The 23,174-nt window shown below is 43.8% G+C and overlaps 1 protein-coding gene across 17 annotated transcripts in view; it reads right to left on the reverse strand.

The window, feature by feature from the left end:
- KIAA1217 overlaps positions 1 to 23,174 on the reverse strand; it is a 369,002-nt gene that overhangs the window by 144,319 nt on the left and 201,509 nt on the right. The window contains exon 1 of one of the 17 annotated variants that reach the window (XM_079947809.1): positions 13,144 to 13,393. The exons of the other annotated variants lie outside the window; for them this stretch is intronic. Coding sequence (XP_079803935.1) covers positions 13,144 to 13,251 — 108 coding nt within the window. The 5' untranslated portion in view covers positions 13,252 to 13,393. Of the gene's footprint in view, positions 1 to 13,143; positions 13,394 to 23,174 lie in introns of those variants that run through there. 17 annotated transcript variants of the gene reach the window in all.

Consider the following 23,174-nt stretch of genomic DNA (forward strand, 5'->3'; position numbering starts at 1 on the left):
TATTATTTATACCCCGTCCATCTGGCTGGGTTTCCCCAGCCACTCTGGGCGGCTTCCAACAAAACACTAAAATACAATAACCTCTTAAACATTAAAAGCTTCCCTAAACAGGGCTACCTTCAGATGTCTTCTAAAAGTTTGGTAGTTATTTTTCTCTTTGACAAATGTAGCATCAATAGAAGTGCCATGGTTAGATCACTTTCTGGTGCAACTAGACTCCTCCACAACCCTGCCCCTCCGCAAGGAGGTGAGACGGATTCGGATGGTCCCTACCTGCCCGCAGACTGTCTCGCCAGAGTGCTATATGCTCTGGTTATCTCCCACTTGAATTACTGGGGTGTGCTCTGTGTGGGGCTACCTTTGAAGGTGACTAGGAAACTACAACTAATCCAAAATGCAGCAGCTAGACTGGTGACTAGGAGTGGTCGCCGGGACCAGTCCTAAAGGATCTTTACTGGTTCCCAGTACGTTTCCGAGCATAATTCAAAGTGTTGGTTCTCACCTTTAAAGCCCTAAACAACCTCGGCCTAGTATACTTGAAGGAGTGTCTCCACCTCCATCATTCAGGCCGGACAATGAGGTCCACTTCCGAGGGTCTTCTGGCGGTTCCTTCACTGCGAGAAGTAAAGTTACAGGGAACCAGGCAGAGGGCCTTCTCGGCAGTGGCACCCTCCCTGTGGAATGCCCTCCCATCAGATGTCAGGGAGATAAAGAATTGCACAACTTTTAGAAAACACCTGAAGGCAGCCCTGTTCAGGGAAGTTTTTCATGTCTGACATTTTATTATTATTTTTCTATTTTGCAGGAAGCTGCCCACAGTGGCTGGGGAAACCCAGCCAGAAGGGGCGGGGGTATAAACAATAAAATTGTTATTCTTAGGCATGTCTGTGCTTGTCTCTCCCTACTGAGAAGGGCGTGGAAGTTCTGCACATATGAGGAAGGCTAGCCCAGCTTAATCTTCCCTTCACCTCACCCTATGCCACTGCTTGCCCATCAGGAATAGTGGCTGATGGTGAAGGCTGGCCTCCCTCACTAGCTGCCGTCACTCAATGGCAAGTGAAAGGTGGCAAGGAAGAGAGTAAGGAAGTCTCCCTACCCATGCCATTCTGTTTCCTAATTATTACTATTTTTAAAGAATCTGTAAGCTTGGCACATCCCCAAGCAGAAATCTAAGCCTTCACTGTCATTCATAGAGGGACGCAGGCTGCCTCGCTACCTTCCATCAAAGATTAAGAGATATACTCTACTTATTAGCTGGAACAGACCTGACCTCTGCTCTGATAAATCTGTCTGATGATGTGTGATACCTGCACTCGTCATCCCTCTTGGCGCAGAGCCCTGACTTGCCTCTGTGTTGTGCTTTGCATCGTTTTTTATTCCAATTCTGTAGTGTCTATTTTAGAGCTCGGTTGCAGGAAATGCAATAAAACACTGGCATCAGCGTAACCACAGAAATGTGTGCATCACCCTTTAGAAATGTTTGCTCATCTCATCTACATCTCTTTAACTTTCCTTTTACATCCATGCATTCTACACGTACAAATTCATCCTCTGCAGTCATAAAAGGACTCACAAAGATAATTTGTGCACAGATTAATTAGCTCTACTCATAAACAACATTATTATTATTATTATTATTATTATTATTATTATTACTTGCTGGTTTAGCACTCCATTAATTTGATTTGCTACTATACACATTGATTTGATTTGCAACTTATTTACACATTTCATCTCATCTGCCCTTATAACAATCTTGCAAGACGTATCCTCTCAATACCCATTTTACAGATTGGTAACTTACAGATCAAGCCTGTGCATCTGTACTCAGAAGTAAGTCCCACTGAGGGCAACAAACTGAGATTTGAGCCAAGGAGTGATTGGTTCATATGTGCTTGTCCTTTGGGGGTGTTAGGGACCTAATTGCCTATAGTACTCAGGCATGAATTTATTTATTCAAACACTCCATAGGATCTATCCTATGTCTATATTCTATATTCCATGTCTATATTCATTCAGTGCAATCATAACCTTCAACTGCCGGATTTTATTTAACAATGGCAATTCCTTCTTTTGAGCAACGGACAGAGACTTAGGCCTAGCTCTCATTGAGATAGTAAACCTGTATAGTGTCCATTCATTACTTTATACTGTGTTGGCAGCTCTCAGGTCTGAATGCTTCTCCAGAAAAAAATATATATAACCCCCACATGCAGAACAGTAGCATGTCAAGGGAGAAAGCTAGGCAAGAAATTTTTTTGCTAGTCATTCAGGGTTTTTTCCATGTGCAGGGTGTTGTTGTTGTTGTTGTTGTTGTTGTTGTCATCTGGGAAAACTTTCAATCATGCAAATTCCCAGCTACAATCTAGAGTGGAACACCCTGTATAAAGATACCATCTCAGTGAGAACAAGACCTTTGGTGCTTAGAAAGTGCAGTTGCTACAGTGCACTGTATTGCCCCGGGATGCATGTAGAGGACTGCGTGTGTACATTGGATTCTGCATTACATTCTACTTTCAAATGCATCACAGGCAGAAGATTAAGCTTCTCCCTGGCATGCCACCTTTGCGATAGGAGTTTTTCATATGGGAACGTATTCATTAGAACATAAATGTAAGGTCCAACAAATTCCTCAATTGCCTCGCTGGCAATTTCATTCCCCACAAGATGGAAGAAGCAACAAGGGCATCATCTATCCTGGACATGGTTCTCAACAACAGAAAGCAGTTTATGTGCAAAGAAACTCCATGGGGCTGCATTCATGAAAGGCCTATCGTTCCAGAACTGCTCCTGTGTTTCCCTCTCTCTCTCTCTCTTTCTGAGGTAATTCCTGCAGCGTTAAACGAGACTGTTCCTAATTAAGGATACTTAGGATCGCAGCCTGCGATATATGTGTGTGTGAATATTGTTGCGTTCAGTATTTTTTTTATAAAAGTAATTATTCGCAGTTTTCATAAAGTTCACAAGCCTCTCTCTGGGCCCTGTTAAAATACAGAAGCATGGTTAGACTCCCATCAACACCAATCAAGGCAAACGGAAACCACTCTTAACTATAAAGAGCTTGCCTTCTGATTGCAAACAGCTGTTTACTAATAAACAGCCACATAAGCAGTCCCTGAAGAGAAGGCTGCAAGGGAGAAATGACATTTAACCACCAGGAGGAAAGAAAAGGGTAACTAAAGGCTTTGTGGAACTGAAACATTAGGTTTTCCTGGCACCGTTCCCAGCTCCTATTTAATTTTATGTCCTGTGTCAAGTTTTATGTACCCTCCTGTTTGAGTTACCCAAACCATATTTTGTTTCCTTGTTCAACTTGTTTTCAAACTACTGTCGCAGCCCTCTCGCTATATAAAAACAGACAAGTCATGACACAGTGTTTTATCACTTCTGCTTACAATCAGACTTGCGAAGGCTCTCCATTTGTTTGTTTGTTTACCTGTTCGTACGTATGATAATTTATCCAACAGGTCATCAGGAACAGCATGGCTTAGGAATGCACCAGCCACTCGCTGCAGTCCTGGCATGACCTTGAATCATATTACCGCTTGACAGGCAAGGGTGACGAGTGCTACTTGCCTTCCTTGCACAATAAAAACTGTAACATGCTAACAAATGAAATATAATGAAAATCAGTATGCATTCAAATAATGTTATAGAATTTTATTTTTAATGTTAGAATAGCCACCTTTAGGCATAATACTTATACATAAAGGAAACATACGGAGGTGAATTTTCTCCACCCCACATTGCTGCTCCCATTGGCCTCTAATGTGGAGGGCAAGCTCTGGAGGTGGGGAGCCTCATGAACTTGCAGAGCCTCCTCAGACATTTTAGAACCCTGCTTTTCCAGAACTCCAAAACAGAGACTCCACATGGATGTACACAAGGCTCCCTACTTCAGAGGTTCGCGCTCCGATGTGAGGAGAGCAAAGGGAACAGCGATGGAAGATGCACAGCTACCGTGATTGTCCCTGCTGCCCTTACTCCACTAAGAAATAGAACCTGAAAGGGGGCAATGTCTTCATTAATTTAAAATTTCACACACCCATGGTGTGGATGTATTACGTTTTATTAACAGTGCAGTGTAAGGTAAAGGTAAAGGGACCCCTGACCATTAGGTCAAGTCGTGACTGACTTTGGGGTTGTGGTGCTCATCTCGCTTTATTGGCCAAGGGAGCCGGCGTACAGCCTCCAGGTCATGTGGCCAGCATGACTAAGCCGCTTCTAGCAAACCAGAGCAGCGCACGGAAATGCCGTTTACCTTCCCGCCGGAGCGGTACCTATTTATCTACTTGCACTTTGACGTGCTTTCAAACTGCTAAGTGGGCAGGAGCAGGGATCGAGCAACGGGAGCTCACCCCGTCATGGGGATTTGAACCGCTGACCTTCTGATCAGCAAGCCCACAGCGCCACCCGCGTCCCTAACTGTGCAGTGTACTCTATGCTAAATTATTGTTCCATAGTGTGGATTTTTGTGCCAAGGGAAGGGGAGGTAGTACATACACAGCTAGAGCAGAAGAGTTTGGATTTGATATCCCGCTTTATCACTACCCTAAGGAGTCTGAAAGCAGCTAACATTCTCCTTTCCCTTCCTCCCTTCACAACAAACACTCTGTGAGGTGAGTGGGGCTGAGAGACTTCAAAGAAGTGTGACTAGCCCATGGTCACCCAGCAGCTGCATGTGGAGGAGCGGGGACGCGAACCCGGTTCCCCAGATTACGAGTCTACCACTCTTAACCACTACACCACACTGGCCTCTGCTTTCTTAAATGTCACCAATTCTCAGCTTTATTAGTGGGTAAAAATTTAACCAGAGGAGGAGAAAGAAGTATGGTCCCGCCAAAGGAAGAATGATCACACCTAGGTGGCAGAGCACATGCCTAGCATACTAGAAAGCTTCAGGCTTGGACAAATAACATGAGCTGGTTCAAGACAGCTCTCTGTGTGCCTCCTGTGTCCCATGGGGATGTCACAATTTTGAGATGCTGCCCTGCTCACAATGCTGCATTCATGGATTCCACTGGCTTCAATAGTAGCTCTACACCTGTGACCACTCAAAGGTTAGCAACTCAGCATACTAGCCCTAAACATATCAGCTGCAACTCATTGAATGGCTACAGTTGTGGAGCATTTGTGAAACAGTTTTGTGAAGGAAGAAAGATCTCCCCCTTCAATGACTGGCAGCGATGCTTGGCTCTGCACTGAGCAGTGCACTTCTCCAATATAGTAGGGTGTTCTATTCGGAAATTAATGGGCAGTACTCAACTATGTTTCAATCAGAGCAGGCCTCCTTTAATGGTCATGTTCATTCATTTCAAAGGGTCTCCTTTTGGTTTATTACCATTCATAGTATCCCATCCCCTGGATCTTAAAGTACAGCCATGCAATTATTTTTAAACACCCTTGTTTGCAAAGTGAGGTGCACCTCAGTGAGATCCCCTCCTAATCTACAAGACAGACGAAAAGGCAGTATGACCTTTCCAGTTACTCACTACTTTTTCATTGCTACATGCTAAGCACAGCTGTCAACTTTTCCCTTTTCTTGCGAGGAATCCTATTCGGAATAAGGGAATTTCCCTTTTAAAAAGGGGAAAGTTGCCAGCTATGATGCTAACTTATCCCCCCCCCCCCATAATATTTATTGAATTTCATACAAACACATTACTTCAATAAAACAAAATAAGAAAAATAATAGTAAAACGAAAAAGAAAAAAGTGAAATAATACAAACCTAACAAATAATAACCAAGAATACGACCACATACACAAATACAATGAAAATTAATTAGTTAAACTTCCAACTTCATAAACATATTACTTGACTTCCCCATACTCTTCCATCTGAATTTCCTTGTAACTGAATGTAGCATTTTCCAATATCATTATTCAAAAAAAAAAAAAAAATTCCAATTATGATCAAATTTCTTAACTTTTCTTATTGTTCTATTTCTCATTTGTTTATTTAATCCTAATTTAATCCTAGGCCTATTTAGTTCTTTCAAGTAATTACTAATCTTTGATGCTAACTCACTTCTCCTTGGGCTGTATGAGTAGAGCACCTCTGCTATTTCCCATCCCTTTCCTCTAGCCCAGCCTTTCTCAACCTTGGGCCCCTAGATGATGTGGCCCTACAACCCCCATCATTCCTAGCAAGCGTGGTCAGTGAGCTGCTATAGCCATTCTCATCCCAGAATGCCTAATCAGCAGACCATTGATCTAAAACCTATTCGGTCTTCAAGCATTCCCTCCATGAAATGCCTTGATTGTTAATATAAACTTTCCTTGCAAATTTAGATTCCTCCATACCGGGTTCTTCTGACATTATAAGCAAAAAGAGAGAGAGAAGAGACTTGTCTCTTGTTGACTGTAACAGTAGAATTAATTCTGTGGTTGCTGCGTTACGGTTATCGTTGGAATTTTGGCTCCTTTTCAGTGAATTAAGCAACCAGTGGGTATGATTCAATTGTTGCAGAAAGAATCAGCTACTGATTAATGGTTCAGAATGAAGGCAGGAAGGCACTTCCTAGGGAACCTGAACACTAGGTTAATCATCCCAGGCTCAGGACAGGATGGCACAGAACTGCAGAGAGGCAAATGGACCAGGCAATTAGCCCTGTTTGACTAGGACAATCAAGCTGGGTATAACAGCTTACCTGTAACCAGGAGCTGCAAGGCAAGGCTGTGAGCTATGGGTGTCATTATGAGCACAATGTAATTGAAAAGTCACTGAAATGAAGGTTTAAACTGTGGGTGGACTCATCTGGGGCCCATGTACTGTCAAACCATCCTTGCAGGAACCGAACCTGTAATTTCAAGCTATTTTCGGATAAAATAATAAATAATGCATTAAGGGCAGAAATGATGAAAAAATGATGGGTAGTTTCAACAGGAGAAACCTATAATTTTGAGCAGTGAAATGATTTTTGGCATGCTCCTGGTTATCCACTTTATATGGGTTCGTTTGTTTTATTTTGTTTTTTCAAAACTGGTTGTGCTAGTTTCACACTTTGCTGCTTGCCTTACACAATAGCTTTTGAAATCTGCTTCAGTTGTGTATTTGTCTATCCATAAAAAAAGAAAGAAAAAGTATTCCTGTATGTAAAAATGTAACACAGACACTCGTATCTCTGCTCAGGATTCAGGCTGGATTCTCAGGTCCGGAAGTTATCATATGGAATGTTCAACATGAGCATCACTTAGGGAAGCAGAAAATAGATGTTGCTGAAGGAAGAACTATACTGGGTGTATCTGACATTTTACACAAACTTTGCTGCAGTTAAAGAAAGGATTTGTCATTATCTTCTACCATTTAGACCAGTGGTGGCCAAACTTGGCCCTCCAGCTGTTTTGGGACTACAATTCCCATCATCCCTGACCACTGGTCCTGTTAGCTAGGGATGATGGGAGCTGTAGTCCAAAAACAGCTGGAGGGCCAAGTTTGGCCACCACTGATTTAGACCAAGTCGCAGAGGATAAAAGCTATCAATGCCTGCTAGTTATGATGGATATGCACCAGATATTAGAGGAATGTGCCAGTATTAGAGGTAGAATGCCTCTGAATACCGGCTACTGGTGAACATGGACTGGGAATGCTATTGTGCTCCCAGAGGTATCTGATTGCCACTGTAAAAACAGATTGCTGGAATTGGTAGGCCTTTGGTCTGATCCACCAAGGCTCTTTTTATGTTCTTGTGTTCTTAGCAGTACAGAGGAACTGAAGAGAAAATATTTTGGCCCCATTAAACAAATAAATGCTGAACCAAACAGAAGATGCTGGGCTCTGCATTCCATAGCGTTATTTTTAAGAATACAGTGGTACCTCGGGTTACAGACGCTTCAGGTTACAGACTCTGCTAACCAAAAATAGTACCTCAGGTTAAGAACTTTGCTTCAGGATGAGAACAGAAATCGTGCTCCAGCGGTGCGGCGGCAGTGGGAGGCCCCATTAGCTAAAATGGTACCTCAGGTTAAGAACAGTTTCAGGTTAAGAACGGACCTCCAGAATGAATTAAGTTCTTAACCTGAGGTACCACTGTATTTACTTCAGTTATTTAACGGCATAAAACAAAGGAGCGTCAAAATGTAAACAGTATTGGGGGGGGGGGATACACAGTTCAACCTACAGTTCAAGAGATGCTTAGTCGTACAGGCCAGAGGACATACATAGAATATATACTTTACTCATTTTCCACCCCACTCTTCTATTTTATAGCCAAACCTGCTTACAAAATTTTCTAAAGCACATATATTTTGTTAGCTATTAAACGCATCTTAAGACAAATGAACACACAACTTAAAACTTCAACAATTAGATTAAAGCCTATAAAGTATAGCAGCAACAAAATAACATGGCACCAGAAAGCAAGGCCTGCTTAAATAAGTTGGTTTTCACTGTCTGAACACAGGCCCTAGGGTGCCTTGAATGATGGTCGGTGTGCCGCAGGCAACACTGGCCTCTGTCCTTCCTTCCTTCCCCCCACCCTCCTCTGATGCCCTCTCACGTCTGCTTCCCAAAGGCTTGCACAGCTGTTTATTGCAATAGCCCTGGCTATAAGCTCCACAGGCAAATGGTGCCTCTGGTAGGCACCTCTCTTTAGGGCAGAGGGGGCAGTTCAGACACCAGGGATGGCAGCAGCAGCTGCTGCCTGGAGGACTCCCAAGGAGAGGGGAGAGGGGAGAGGAGGCTGAGGGAACACTCCACAAGGGAGAGTGTTCGGAAAAGGGTGAGAGGCTGCCAGCTCTGCAGGCAAGGGGTGACACAACTGGGCTCCTGAGCCCCACAGGAGTGCCACAGAAAGAATGCAGTTGGTCAAGGGAACCATGGATTCAAAAAGGTTGAAAACCTCTGCCCTAGGGGGTTTCCCTTCTAGGTTAATCAGATCGAGAAAGCAAATGGCCATCACTTAAGAAGACTGTTTATCTAGTAGTTACAACTGTGGTGTTTTCTTTTTAAACTATTCCTTCACCCTGGGGAAAAATTACAAACTCCAACTACAAACTGAAACCAAAGGAATGAGGGTTGAAAGCCATAATAATTTGTCAGATGAAGGGCTCATTCAGACTTCCTTTTGGGCTGCATTTATAGACACAGGTCTGTAAAGCTCTGTCCTTGAGCAGGGTTTGTGTGTGTGTGTCCTGGCACTTTCCCCAGGAAACCTGCATTTCACTGCGGAATTGGAGCACACTGCAACCAGGTTTTCCATTGGTTGCAATTTGCTCTGATTCAGTAGTAAAACACAAGTTCTGACATGGAGCTTTAAAGTACAGACCTGTATCTGGAAAGTGCAGTATAAAAGGAAGTCTGGATGAAGGAAGCCAAGCATGTTAGTCCCTTCCCAATCAATGCATGCAGACATGCGTTCGTTGACTGTAAGGCGAACAGACTGTCACACAGCTTCCTTTCTAAGAACCTCATATAGTAGTGGAAACAAACATATCTAGATGCGGATAGTACACAGGTTGACCACTCTTAAAAACATAGAGAGACACAAAGATACATAAGAACTTCTTAGGCTGGAGAAAGGGAACCTTTTGATCCAGTCCCTATGTCCATACATCTCACAAACCTCCCAACATGCCACTGTAATCATCATGGCATATTGCAGGTCCAGAAATTGCTCCAGGTGTCTCAGTGTGACTGTCACACTTAAAATTACTTCAGAGTTGTGTGACTTCTTCTAATCACCAGTATGAGAAGCAGAGTTCACGTCAGGAGCAAGTTAACAGAGGATCTTCTTGGAACTATTTCTTCCATTCTCAAAATTCAAGGTGCGATCAGTTGATTTTATTCCTTGCTTGCTTCCTATTTGTAAATAAGTCTTGACTGAATCAGGAAATTGTGAACACCACAATACCCTACTGTCACACATTAAAGTTGCATCTATTCAATATACACACACCTCTGTTTAAAAGAAAATTAGGTCACAGTATTAAATGAGGATTAAGACTTGTCACATGCACATATATTACACATCTAATTTGCACTGGCACCCATTAGTATTTAGAAAAGGTGAATCTGAATACTATTGTTCCTCTTGCTGCTTATTGGTCCTAATTGATGAGTTATTACACAAGGACAGCCCATCCCAGCAGAAGCTCACTTCTCAATTCCTAGACTGAACTAGAATGTTTCCCTTTTCCCTTGCCATCTTCTTCCCAAACATTCCTGACTAGGGGTGGGGGAGCCTCAATAGTTCACATTGTTTATCACATCTCAAATTAAGATTTATCATAAACCGTATTGAAATTTGAAATTCCTCTCCTATCCCCACTAATTTAGGATGAAATGCTGCAGATCTGATACATATTTATAGGACAGGTTGTAAGGCAAGAAAAGAATAAATTGTCACATGATATCAGATTATTATTATTTTTTAAATGAAGTTGTTAAAAGGAAGGGATGGAAATCCTAGTCTGGACTGTGGCTTGGATACTAAGATACAATTTGAATTCCCATGTTGCAATGAGTTTTAAAGAAGCTGTGTTTGTTGCCTTAAACAGAACTCATTGAACTTCTCTTGCCCGACACCAAAATGCAATTTTTTTTGGGGGGGTGACCTTTTATTATTCATACGAGAACTTGGCAGGTTGCACCTGGAAGCAAAGGAAGAAAAGGGTGTGTGCATTTAACCACTCTATTATGTGGACAAAGTGTGATGCTTTCTGCGAAAAGAGAAAGATAATCTATAATGCAGGTGAGGGGTTCACATTACCTAAAAGCAGCATCACCTGTGACAGACCTGAAAGCAAAACCTAAACTTCCATCTTCTGATAAAAATACTAAAAAGTAATGACATGTTGCTTAGCACTCCAATACCTCCCATATTTCTTTAATCCTCAGCAACTCATTGAAGTATAAAGTTTATATAACTACAGTATCAACAGAGAACCAGGGAAAGTAACTTGTCCACAGCTACCTAATGAATCTGGTATCCAGTGCCTTCAACACATTTTCCTTTTACATGAATCACAGCAGACATCCCTCTTTCCTTTCAAAAGACCATTCCTCATTATGCCAATTAAAAAGGGATTTCAAAAGAGGCACCGTCCCCTGCAATATTTCATCATTACAATAAATTATATAAGGAATTCAACATTTGTTTCCTTCATTAGTAGTTGTTCTTCAGCATAGCTGAAGACTTTTCATCTTAATTGGTTAGCTACGAGGCGTTTCCTAAATTTTATTCTGGGTGCTAAAAGCACTGCAATCACATTTCCAGTAAAGCCTATCTACTGGGCTGGATTAATCCGAAAGCCACAGTAGGGTAATTATACCTTTATTAGGAATAACAAATAGGCCACAAAGTCATGAGCAAGTTTTTTTGAGCTCTCCACAATTCAGGCTGGAAATTAAAACAAAAGTAAGTGGTGGATAGAAAAAGGCAGATATGGTCTAAAAGCCCTCAAATATGTACCAGTCTTAAGATGGAACAAAAGGAGGGCTTGTGCAGAAATAATTAGATTAGCCCCCACTAGGTGCTATGTAGATTTTGAACTGAGCCAAGAGCTACAGTGAAAAAGAAGGAATACCCTTTTATGTAGATGGGCTATCCAGCAAATGAATACATGGTAGTCCTATCGGCAGCTACTATTACAACGGCAGCTACGACTGCAACCTCTGTGTTCAGATGCAGCAGTATTCAGAAACCCATACAACAGATGCCCATACCACCATTGGTTCATCTAACTTAGTACTGGCAACACTGACTGGCAACAGCTTTCAGACAGGCAGGGGCCTATCCCAGCCCTACTGAGAAATGGCAGGGATTGAACCCAGCATCCTTTGCAATGTCAAGGCTGTCCTCTATGTCTGAGCTGCAGCCTCTCGCCGCTGCTTTGCATGCTAATGTCAATTTATGACAACTCCATGTAGAGCTGCGAAGTAACTCCAGTCTAAAACCCTAGGCAGCCACTGGCAGTCATTGTCGACAATAATAGGTAGACCTGCGTTCGGACTCCGTATTCTTTTGTTTCTGTGCTGACGAAGGGCAGAGAGTGGCTACTGCTGTCTGGCCTAGCTTATGAACCGCTACTGAGGACAGAATGATTGAGACGGATGATGTTAGGTGCCAACCAGGCAATTCTTTTATGCTCACATAACTGGGGACAATATGTACCAATGGCCAGAACACCGTTTGGGGGCTTGAAAGACGTGTCCTGGATAACTCACACGAACTCTGTTTCAGACCCATCTATACAGTAGGCATAATAATAATTCACCCTGATGAATGGCTGGATGAACGGAATCTTGTAAAGCATTGTGCCCCAGTAAACAAACTATATATATTATTCACTATTGTTTATGGGAACCCTATCCACTCCATTGTAGCAGGCTTGCGTAGAATCAAGACTGAACACGCTGAATTTTAATATGAAAGCACTTCCATCTGATCTGAACCACTGCTTCTCTAACCTACTATGTGTGGCCCCTACAGCAATAGGGGGGGAAAGGACTCCAGCAATGCTCAAACTCTCTTCTTTCTTATTATTTTATATACTTAAGACCTGAGACTTTTTACTGAAAACCAGCTGTAAGGCTAAGCTTGCATTCATACCAAATCCTAACATCACGCTCCACCTGCTTTTTGAAAAAAAGGAGCAAGAGAAAGCAAAACATGCTTGCAGAGCAACAGAGGACTGTTAGAATCATCACAACAGAAGCAACAAATGGGAAACATCTCAATAATCTCCATAACTTAAAAGTACATGCTCTATCCTACGCAGTCGATTCCACGATGCACCATGTTCAAAAGAAGCCTACAGTCTACTAGTAACATTACAGCTCATCAAAAGTATACAGTAACTTAATTACGCTTTTAATGAGGGCATTTAATATAATTTTTTAAGAAATGCATTTGGTTTTGGAACACAAAGGGATTTGATGTTCAGTGTTGAGAGAGTGTATTAAATCAGAACTCTCACACACCCTACGTAAAAGCTGGGTAGTATTTTAGATGCTTAATCTTCGAAAGAAGATTTGATAAAACATCCACAGATCTAAAACGCTATCTCAAACATTAGTAAGAACATTCCCCTTTCCAGTCACATATGTTTGAAGGATTTAACTTTTCCTGCATAATCAGTGTACAACACCTGGAAACTACAAAACAAAGCCGTAGTTTGGAAGCAAAAACTTCTCCTGTACCTGGTTAATTTTGTACACACCACAGGAACAGCAGAAAGATGAGAAGCTCCTTTTCCTTCGTGGACCTTTTGGCAGAGAACTAGAAGAGTGACCAACATCCAATTCCATATTCTTGGTGTCAGCAATTTCTCAAACCTTTGAGGAAACCACCTCAGCGCGGCATCCTAGATCTCCAAAGATATCCCTTGCTCCAGGTACACATCGTATGCGCATTGAGACGGAGCTGTGAGCAAACGTTCTTGCACATTGGGGTGTAGATATGATTCACAAATAGAAAATACCGGTTTTTCATGGCTTGGCTTGCATAGCAGTCTTTGGGTGTGGCTGAAGTGAAATGAATGCAGGTGTACGCATTGAACTCTGCGAAAGACAAGCTGCTTCTAATCACAAGGAGGACTCCTTCCTCACCTTGGTAAAAAAAATAAAAATTTCCTCCAAAACAAGCAAACCCTACTTGTGTGGTTGGGCACCTCTGAAAAATGGGAAGTTAATAAGAAAGGCTTTGTGCTGGCCGATAGGGACAAAAAGGAATGCATCTCACAAGGATCATATGTCAATTTCTACCCGCTTCTCTTTTTTGATAGGACATGCCCCAGAAACAGATTATGAAAGACTGAATTAGAATAACTGTTCAGGTTGGCACCCAGGGTGGGGAGGAGAGCACTACTCTGGGGCATTCCCAATTAACTGAACACTTATCTCATAGAAGGTGTGATAATGTTACAACTGTTATGCTTGGTTCTGGCTTCCTTTGGATGAGAAAAGGACCATGCAGGAGGTACTATACAGTGGTATCTCGGGTTACATAGGTGTAATGGGATAAGGGGCTGCTTATGCGTGAGCGCTAAGACTCTCACAGTTTTGTAGTTAGTTTTAAAACTCTCCCTCTCCGCGGAACCATCAGTGCATGGCTGCCTTAATCGCTGGCAGAATCCGTCAGTGGGCGTTTCCTGAATTTCTTCCAGCATAGAAGTTCTTTGACAGAAAGTCTCCTCCTTGATTCTCTACGTGACAGCTTTCTGCGCAGAGTAGGCGTTCCAAGGGGAGGTCCTGAGCTCTCCCCACTGGTCTCGCTGGAAGCGTCTCTGAGCCTCACCTCCGACTCTGTCTCCTCCGCCTCCCCTCCTGCTTCCGCGGAAGCTCTCCCTCTCCCCCTGCTGGTTCCCTCCTCAGCATCAGAGGGTCTCCCATCATCTGAGAGCCTCTCCACCATCCTGCGCTCTGATGGCAGTTCCCTGACAATAGGCTTCAGGTTACACACTCCACTAACCCAGAAATAGTGCTTCAGGTTAAGAACTTTGCTTCAGGATAAGAACAGAAATCGTGCTCTGGCGGCGCGGCAACAGCAGGAGGCCCCATTAGCTAAAGTGGTGCTTCAGGTTAAGAACAGTTTCAGGTTAAGAACAGACCTCCGGAACGAATTAAGTACTTAACCCGAGGTACCACTCTATTCAACCCCCAATATTTCCAGGTTTGGGCTGGGAAAGACTCCCTGTTCTGAAACCATTAAGTGTTGTTGCCAGACAGTGGAGAAAAATCTGAGCTAGCTGGACTGTTGTCTTATCTGACTCAGCATAAGGTCGCTTCCTATGTTCCTATAGAGAAACAGAGATTCTGTATCCAGTAAGTGCCCTTCCATGCACACAAGGGCTTTTCATCTAGAGAAAGGCTAGCAGAAGCGGAGGAGGAAGAGATTTTCAATGCTCATGGGTCCCCAACCCTCTAGAACAATTTGTCAGGGGCTGCTGGAGTCTGCGGGGAGAGGAGGGAAGGGAAAATCAGCAAAGATTGTCTCCTCTCCTCTTCCATTAGTGGACACCTCGGTCAGAGCAAGAGCACCAATTGGATTCCAGCCATTAATGCTTTGGGTTGTATCTGACGCTAGTCCTACTTAGAGTAAATAAGTGTGATCGGATCCATGCACGCAAATTTATTATATGACAGAGAGGAACCATATAAGCAATTTGTGCACCATTCAGTTGTGAAATGGGCAACAGCCATCTGGATTCTTTGCACCAAGCCTGAAATTGGACTAGATTGTTTTCAAGGCCGCTTCCAACTCTGGTTTGGAAGATACTCCAAAGATCATCTACTCCATCAAAGCACAACAAGAGCCCTGCTGGATTTGGCCAATGGCTCATCTAGTCCAGCACTGTCTTCTCACAATGGATGACTAGATGGACACAGAAGGCATGAAAGCAGGATCTGAGCACAACAGCATTGTGCCAACTTGTGACTCCCAGCAGCTGAGCTTCACATGCATCATGCCTCCCTACCAGCCATGGTGGCCGGTACCATGTTTCTGCCCCACGGTAGTGCCAACTACCCTTCAGTTTCCCACAGATCTAGTCACACAACTGAGATCACAAAATGTCTGAAGCAGGGATCAGGTGCAGTGTCTCTAAGAGGTGCCAACAGAGTAATAGCTGATAACGTAAGCAGCTGATAACTGCTCTTCAGCCTCTAATTGACTTCAGCGGGACTATATCAGTGTCAACAGTTTGTGAAATTGTCCCTTAGGGGCAAAACAATGGTTTTTATATCCATTAAAACACCTTCATCTCAGTCAAATGCACCAGCTTCTTTAAAATCCTCACTGAAAGGAAAGCCTATGAAGAAGAATATAGGGTTAGTGTAAGATTAACTGGGTTGCTGCCCGGTCTTTTGCTGGGCAGAGGAAGCGATTTATTATTTCGATCTCAGTCTTCTGCAGACAAAGTCAGAAATTTACAACAAAATAAACAAAGCTGCGTTCCTAGAATATAATAGAAAACAACAAATCACATTAAAGCGACCAATTCAAATATAGTATATAAAAGCAGCTTTAAAAAGAGGCTGAGGCAGTAATGTTATTAATCAGACATTGCCTTGGTTCACACAGCACACTAACTCAGCCATTGCCAACCTGGTGCTCTCCAGATGTTTTAGACCATGGGTCGGCAAACTAAGGCCTGGGGGCTGGATCCAGCCCAATTGCCTTCTGGATACGGCCCGCGGACGGTCAGGGAATCGCTGCGTGGAACGCCATCCCCCCCCTCTCTCACATACACACACCGCAGCGCCGCCTCCTCCCTCCCTCCTCCTAGCTTCTCCCCGCCCTGCCTAGAGGAGGAAGGGGGCTGGGCTTTACTGAGCCACGGTTGGCCAAGTGCCATTTTAAGCAGCCCCTCTCCAGAGCCAGCCCTTTCATGCTGCTCATCATCCCTCCACCGCCGCCAGCCCCTGCCACTCACAACGCACAGCTAAGCAGCCACCAGGGCTCGTCCACTACTGTGGAGAAGGGAGAGGAGAGTAGGGGGGTTTCTTTTCAAAATATAGTCCAGCCCCTCACAAGGTCTGAGGGAAAGTGGACCGGCTCCCTGTGCAGATGCCGAAAATCACAGGTGCGCACGCAATCCGGCCAACGGAGGGATCTCCACGGGACCGATCCAGCCCAAGCAAGATAAACCTTGCTGACCACTGCTCTAACAGGAATGCAGAAGCAGCTGTAAGGCACACAGCAATGGTGGTGGAAGAAGAGAGATGCGAAGTAATGCAAATGATGTTCTAGCACGCCCCAACCATATGACAATTAAGTCCAGGTTCTAAAAATACCTAGTTGCAACCATTATGCTATCACATTGCATCAAAGCATCTTGGTTTGTTCACCACACATGCCCTGTTTTTCAATATTACCGAAGGGGTTTTAACCATTGGACCCATATTACCAAACTGAGCTCAGTGAGAGTTTTTCTCTTACACTCCGCTGCAGAAGCAGGCAATTTGTACAGCATGATACAAACATAATAGGAGTCAAAGATTGGCAGCCGATTTGCATATTCTGTTTGCACTTCATTAACATAATTTACATGAACAAGTTGGCCTTGAAGTCCCATCTCAACAGCTGCAAAAAATGAAGAACCAGTCCCATGATATCAATTTGCCTGGTAGCTGGTAGCTGAGCCTTTCAAAAGACTCCCAGAGGGATAGGTTAGTCTGTGGCAGCACGAATAACAAAGCATCTTGTGGCACCGCAAAACACTAAGAGATTTATTGTGACATCCCCTGCAGTGAGCTATAGTTGACTTTGTCAGGTGTATGCATTCTGGTGGTGCTGTCAGTCTCCTCGTCAGAATCCTGAGGGCTAGAAACTCACTTTCAAGGAAGTGAAAGCTGTGCTTTTTCATGGAACCCAACAGACTGCTAAGAGGCAACCCTGGGCATATATTCCCCTGCAAGGCTAAAGAAATCAACAGTGTCATATTGAAGCGGCCTCAAAATTATTTAATTCTGATTTGTTTACTAGTTATGTTTAAAGATCCAAACATTGGGGAGCCTGGCAATTTAAGTAAGGACCATAGCACTGACACAACCTCCCCCTGGCTCTGCAAGTGTGGACAAATAGACAGGTAAATTGCAGGCACACCTGCTAGCATACAACACATTGCCAGCATTGTTGCAACTAACAAGGCAGTTGCAACAGCTCTCAGCCTGAGAACAAGGAACCGCAGGCTCATCGCTGCTCAACAAAAGGCTTCTGGGACTCCTCTCCCCACCATACATAGAGAAATCACTGATCAATGCATGATAGCTTAGACAAGCAGTCACTCAACTGGAGGTATGGCACAGCGTTTGCTAGGGGCACCAGTGCAGCACCCCACAGTGCTACACAACTTAGAAGGGTTGTGAATAGGTCCCTTTGCAAATACACCAGATCCCTAAGGGAAAATAATGTGATGAAACGAATCGGCAGGTGGCAGGTGATGCAAGGATCAAACAGGAGCCTTGCAAGTTGGACACTGATTTCCTACTGCAGGAGTGGCTAGCCTGCAGCATGTGGGTCCTATCCACTTAAAAAAAAAAGTTAGAAATTGGATCAGCTGTTCTAGAACTACTGCAATAAACTCCGTATCTGAGTGCAGCTTAAATCTCTCCAAAGCTCAGAGCAGAGATTCCAGATAGCAGGAGATGTATCTTTGTAAGGGCCACATAATGTTAATTTCACATTTGCAAGGAACTGAATCTACTTTCTGGAACTCCTGGCCCATTAATATTATACAAGAACCTTCTGTGGTCTAAACCAGTGTTTCCCAACCTTGGGCCTCCAGCTGTTTTTGAACTACAATTCCCATCATCCCTGACCACTGGTCTTGCAAGCTAGGGATGATGGGAGTTGTAGGCCAAAAACATCTGGAGGCCCAAGGTTGGGAAACACTGGTCTAAACCACTGAGCCTAGGGCTTGCCAATAGGAAGGTTGGCAGTTCAAATCCCCGCCATAGGGTGAGCTCCCGTTGCTCGGTCCCAGCCCCTGCCAACCTAGTAGTTTGAAAGTACGTCAAAGTGTAAGTAGATAAATAGGTACCGCTCTGGTGGGAAGGTAAAGGGCGTTTCCGTGCGCTGCTCTGATTTCGCCAGAAGCGGCTTAGTCATGCTGGACACATGACCCGGGAAAAAAATCTATGCAGACAAACGTCGGCTCCCTCAGCCAGTAAAACGAGTTGAGCACTGCACCCCCAGAGTCGTTCGCGACTGGACTTTACTGTCAGGGGTCCTTTCCCTTTTTCACCCAGGCATATCACATTAACATGTAATTGCATTGTGTATATTTCCTTTAAAGCTGCTGGCTTTATTTCTATTTTGATCAATTTTATGTCAACTTCTTTTTAACATTTGTTTTTAATGGGTTTTTGTTGTTGATTATTATGCACTATATAAATCTTGTTAAATATTCATAACCCATCAGAATGGTTGCAATAATGTCATTTGCTTCATCTGAAAGTTCCCCACCCCCCATGATGTATTAAACAATGTTGAATTGCAGGCACAACTTGAAGTCCTATAAAACAACCACAGTCGCACCACTAAATGTAGTTTTGTTGACAGCCTTTTCTATATTAGAGGGCAGATGTGCTTCCTGGCCCTAGGAGACAGGCATCTCAACCCCAATCAACAGCTGTTAACACATGTTGCCTTTTTATTTGTTTCTTTTTAAAAAAAAAAAAGACCATGGCAAGCAACATGGGGGGGGGGGACGCAACAACTAGGGAAGCTCTTTAAAAATTATTTAGTGTGACAGAAACCCCGTCAGAAAAGAATCCACAGCAAAAGCATAAAGGACACAGACTCGCGTTAAGCAGCTGTGTGTTATTTAAAGATTCTTTCAAAAGAGCAGTAATGGGGGTATTTGCTCAAATATGCAGAGATGTTTCTAACATGCATTTTAAAGCTGTACAGTGAGTTGCAATTGTCAAATAACTGCATTTATACCCCACTATATCACAATCAGATGTTTAAGGGTTTTTTATGTTAAAAATACAGCTTTTTTTCGACGCAGAAGCTAAGGCACATCTTTCCTTTTCTTATTGCATTACCAGCTCAGCTCTGCTGAAATAAGTCAGTTAATGACATTAACATAGCTATTTATGTAACCCCTTTTTTAAAGCAATGCTTATTCTAACTCATTGTAATCAGAGTCAAATATTTGTTCCTTCTGTGAGTAATTTATTACTAATTACAACAGATGGGTAGATGACATTAGCAGGCACTAAAAATAGCACTGCTCTAAAATAAATAAAGTTGAAGGGTAATGTTTGCAAACCTCTGTGAGAATTTAATGTGGGCTTACAAGTTGCTAGATCCAGCATATAGCTGTGAGGTGGAATCTGGCTGCTGACCAGACAGTCTCCCCACGCCTAGCAGTTCACTGTGAGGGCCACTCCAAGACCTTCTGCCACCTGACGCAAAATATGAAACAGTGCCTTCCATGCACAGAAGCTAAGTGGGCTAACAGTTGAATCTTACCCACAGTGCTAAGATTACCATCAGTGAGGTGCTGCCACTACATCCAAGCTGTCAACTCACTTTGCCTAATAATAGGACCAGCCCTGCTCATTGCAGGGTTTTTAAAACCCTGAACTCACCATGTAACAGCTTCCATTTCCCAAGGGGTGGTCTGGAGAGCAAGAGTAGGCCCACATTGTCCAGAGGGTCACAGAACATAAGGGTGGGGGCCCACAGGTTGCCCACCACTGGTATGAAGGTCAGAGTGTTGGACTGGAACCAGAGTTCAAATCCCCTCTCGACTACAATGTTCAATGGGTGATCTTGACCCAGTCATTATAATCTCCCAGGGCTGTTGAAAAGGGGAGCCATGCATGCCATCCTGAGCTTCTTAGAGAATGGGTTGGAATAAAAAAAAAATCTGTCTAGGTTACTAGTTCAGCTGTCTTTGAAAATAGTATACAGTGGTACCTCGGGTTAAGAACTTAATTCATTCTGGAGGTCTGTTCTTAACCTGAAATTGTTCTTAACCTGAAGCACCACTTTAGCTAATGGGGCCTCCTGCTGCCGCCGCGCCGCTGGAGCACGATTTCTGTTCTCATCCTGAAGCAAAGTTCTTAACCCGAGGTAATATTTCTGGGTTAGCGGCATCTGTAACCTGAAGCGTATGTAACCCGAGGTACCACTGTATTCGTATAATAAGCCAAAATAAGGCAGGATATGAAGCCAATTTTAAACTAGGGCTTGTACTGAAGCAGCTCAGTTGTAATGGGACATGAAGTTAACTGAGGACTTCCGGGTTCATTTGCCAGCTTACACAATGAGGTTGCATTCAGGGGGATGAAGCGCAATCTCATAAAGCCAAGATATGATCTCCAGAACACACCCAATCAACAGCTAGAGTTACAAACAATTAAATGGGCCTGCCTGTGTATTAGCTATGCATGATGACAAAAGCACACATCCCCTTTGTAGGCAAAATGGTTTGCTCAAAAACTGACGTATGCCTTGCTTTGATAACACAGCTGTAGCTACTAAGACACAATGTGACAGTAGGTTTCCAACCTCTAGGTAGGAGGAAGCAGGGCTAAAGTGGGGTGGTTTGGTTTGGTTTGGTTTTTTTTACAAATTACTGGTGAATTGGATTGTGAATTAAGAGGAATGAACCAAAGAAAGACCACACACAAATTGTAAACAGTGTCTCTCTCCCAAGTGCAAATAAATGGAGGCACATCAAAGAACACAGCCCCTTGTTGTTTGATGCACCCAGATGCAAAATGCCCTAGTCATGGATTTTGCTAAATTGGTGCAATTTCAGGAGGAAGTGTAGGCTGAGGATATAGGAGCCAAGAGGATCTACACTACAAAACAGTGCTGCGCTCACAGGCAATGACGGCAGGGTCTTCTTCCCCCATCTGTTGTGCTGTTTCAGCAAATGCATTCACCAAAGACAAAAGAAACAGAAAACGCTTTCAGCTAGAGATTTGCCTGTGTTATTTACTTTTGATCCCCTAAACAGATCTCTGCAAAGGGGGTTTAAACCTCAAGGATTAAAATTAGATGGAACTAACTGACCAGGTGTGTCCGGCTCAGCCAGCTTTTGTTCAGAAAGGCACATGCATTAAAAGTGCCTCAATACACTCACTGGTCAGAGAATTACACACAACTCTGTTTGCATTGGGCATTATCAATGTAAAGACATCACCCATTAATGAAATTCCCCATTCTAAGCCCAGGGGAAGTGCTGCCTGCACCAGCTTGGTTAAACAAACATGCTGCGTGTGAGGTTCAGGGAGAGCAAATGATTTTCTGCCGCCACAGTATCTTTGCAGGTGCAGAAGCGATTACTTAGGAGGGGCAGCTTGCTTCAAGGAACAAAATCTTATTTATGGGCTTCTCTCCTTTTAAAGGTTCCTATTAACAAAGATTACAGGCCTGCCCACCCTGTATTTGAGATCAAAGCTTGCTTCAATATCTGTTTTTCAGATGGGCATGTTCCGAGGTCACTTTCTGCTGTCCTTGCCTGGGACTCTTGGAAGTCAGTGTTTAACCCGCCCTGCCCCAAGGAACCTTGTCCATGTGCCTTTCTGTGGCTCATTCTACCCTCAGTTCACAAACAATACCAATGATGCCTAGAACATGTTCCTGTGATGCCTACACACTATAGGGGAGACTAGTTATAGTGGGCAAGCTTACCTTCTGAAAAGCTCATTTCCAAATGTCTTCTTGTAAAACAAACAAACAAAAACAAACCCTGATAAGCTTCTGACCCAACTACTGAATGTTCTGAAAACACAGGTAGTTGCTGTAAGGTAATGGTAAAGGTACCCCTGCCCGTACGGGCCAGTCGTGTCCGACTCTAGGGTTGTGTGCCCATCTCACTTAAGAGGCCGGGGGCCAGCGCTGTCCGGAGACACTTCCGGGTCACGTGGCCAGCGTGACGAAGCTGCTCTGGTGAGCCAGCACCAGCGCAGCACACGAAAACGCCGTTTACCTTCCCGCTATAAAGCGGTACCTATTTATCTACTTGCACTTAAGGGTGCTTTTGAACTGCTAGGTGGGCAGGAGCTGGGACCGAAAGACGGGAGCTCACCCCGCTGCAGGGATTCGAACCGCCGACCATGCGATCGGCAAGCCCTAGGCACTGAGGTTTTACCCACAGCGCCACCCGCGTCCCTATATAGTTGCTCTACACCAGGTTAAACTATTATTCCATCTAGTCCTGTACTATCAGTGGCTCTACATAGTCTCTGGAAGAGGTCTTCTAACCTGAGAGATACCAGGCCTTGAACCTTCTGTATGAAAATCATGTGCCCAACCTACTATAGTACCGCCTCCAAACCACTGAACCTGAGACCTTCTACATTTGAAGCATGTGTTCTACCATACAGATATGGCACCCCCCCCCCAAAAAAAAACCAAAACCACACACCGTATCATGAAGGCAGGGTTAAAGGAACCTGTGGTCCTCCAGATGCTGTTGGACAACAATTCCCATCAATCTCAGCCAGTGTGGCTCATGATCAGGAATGATGGGGATTGTAGCCCAACAACATTTAAAGCAGCCTTTCCCAATCTTGGATGCCAATTCCCATCTCCCCCAGACAGCATGGCCAACCGTCAAGGATAGTGGAAGTTGTAGTCCAGCAATATCTGGAGACCCAAAGCTGGTAAAGCCTGATACAGTGGTACCTTGGGTTAAGTACTTAATTCGTTCTGGAGGTCCGTTCTTAACCTGAAACTGTTCTTAACCTGAAGCACCATTTTAGCT

This window comes from Podarcis cretensis, assembly GCF_951804945.1.
Source record: "Podarcis cretensis genome assembly, chromosome: 12".
In the NCBI taxonomy this organism is placed as follows: Eukaryota; Metazoa; Chordata; class Lepidosauria; order Squamata; family Lacertidae; genus Podarcis; species Podarcis cretensis.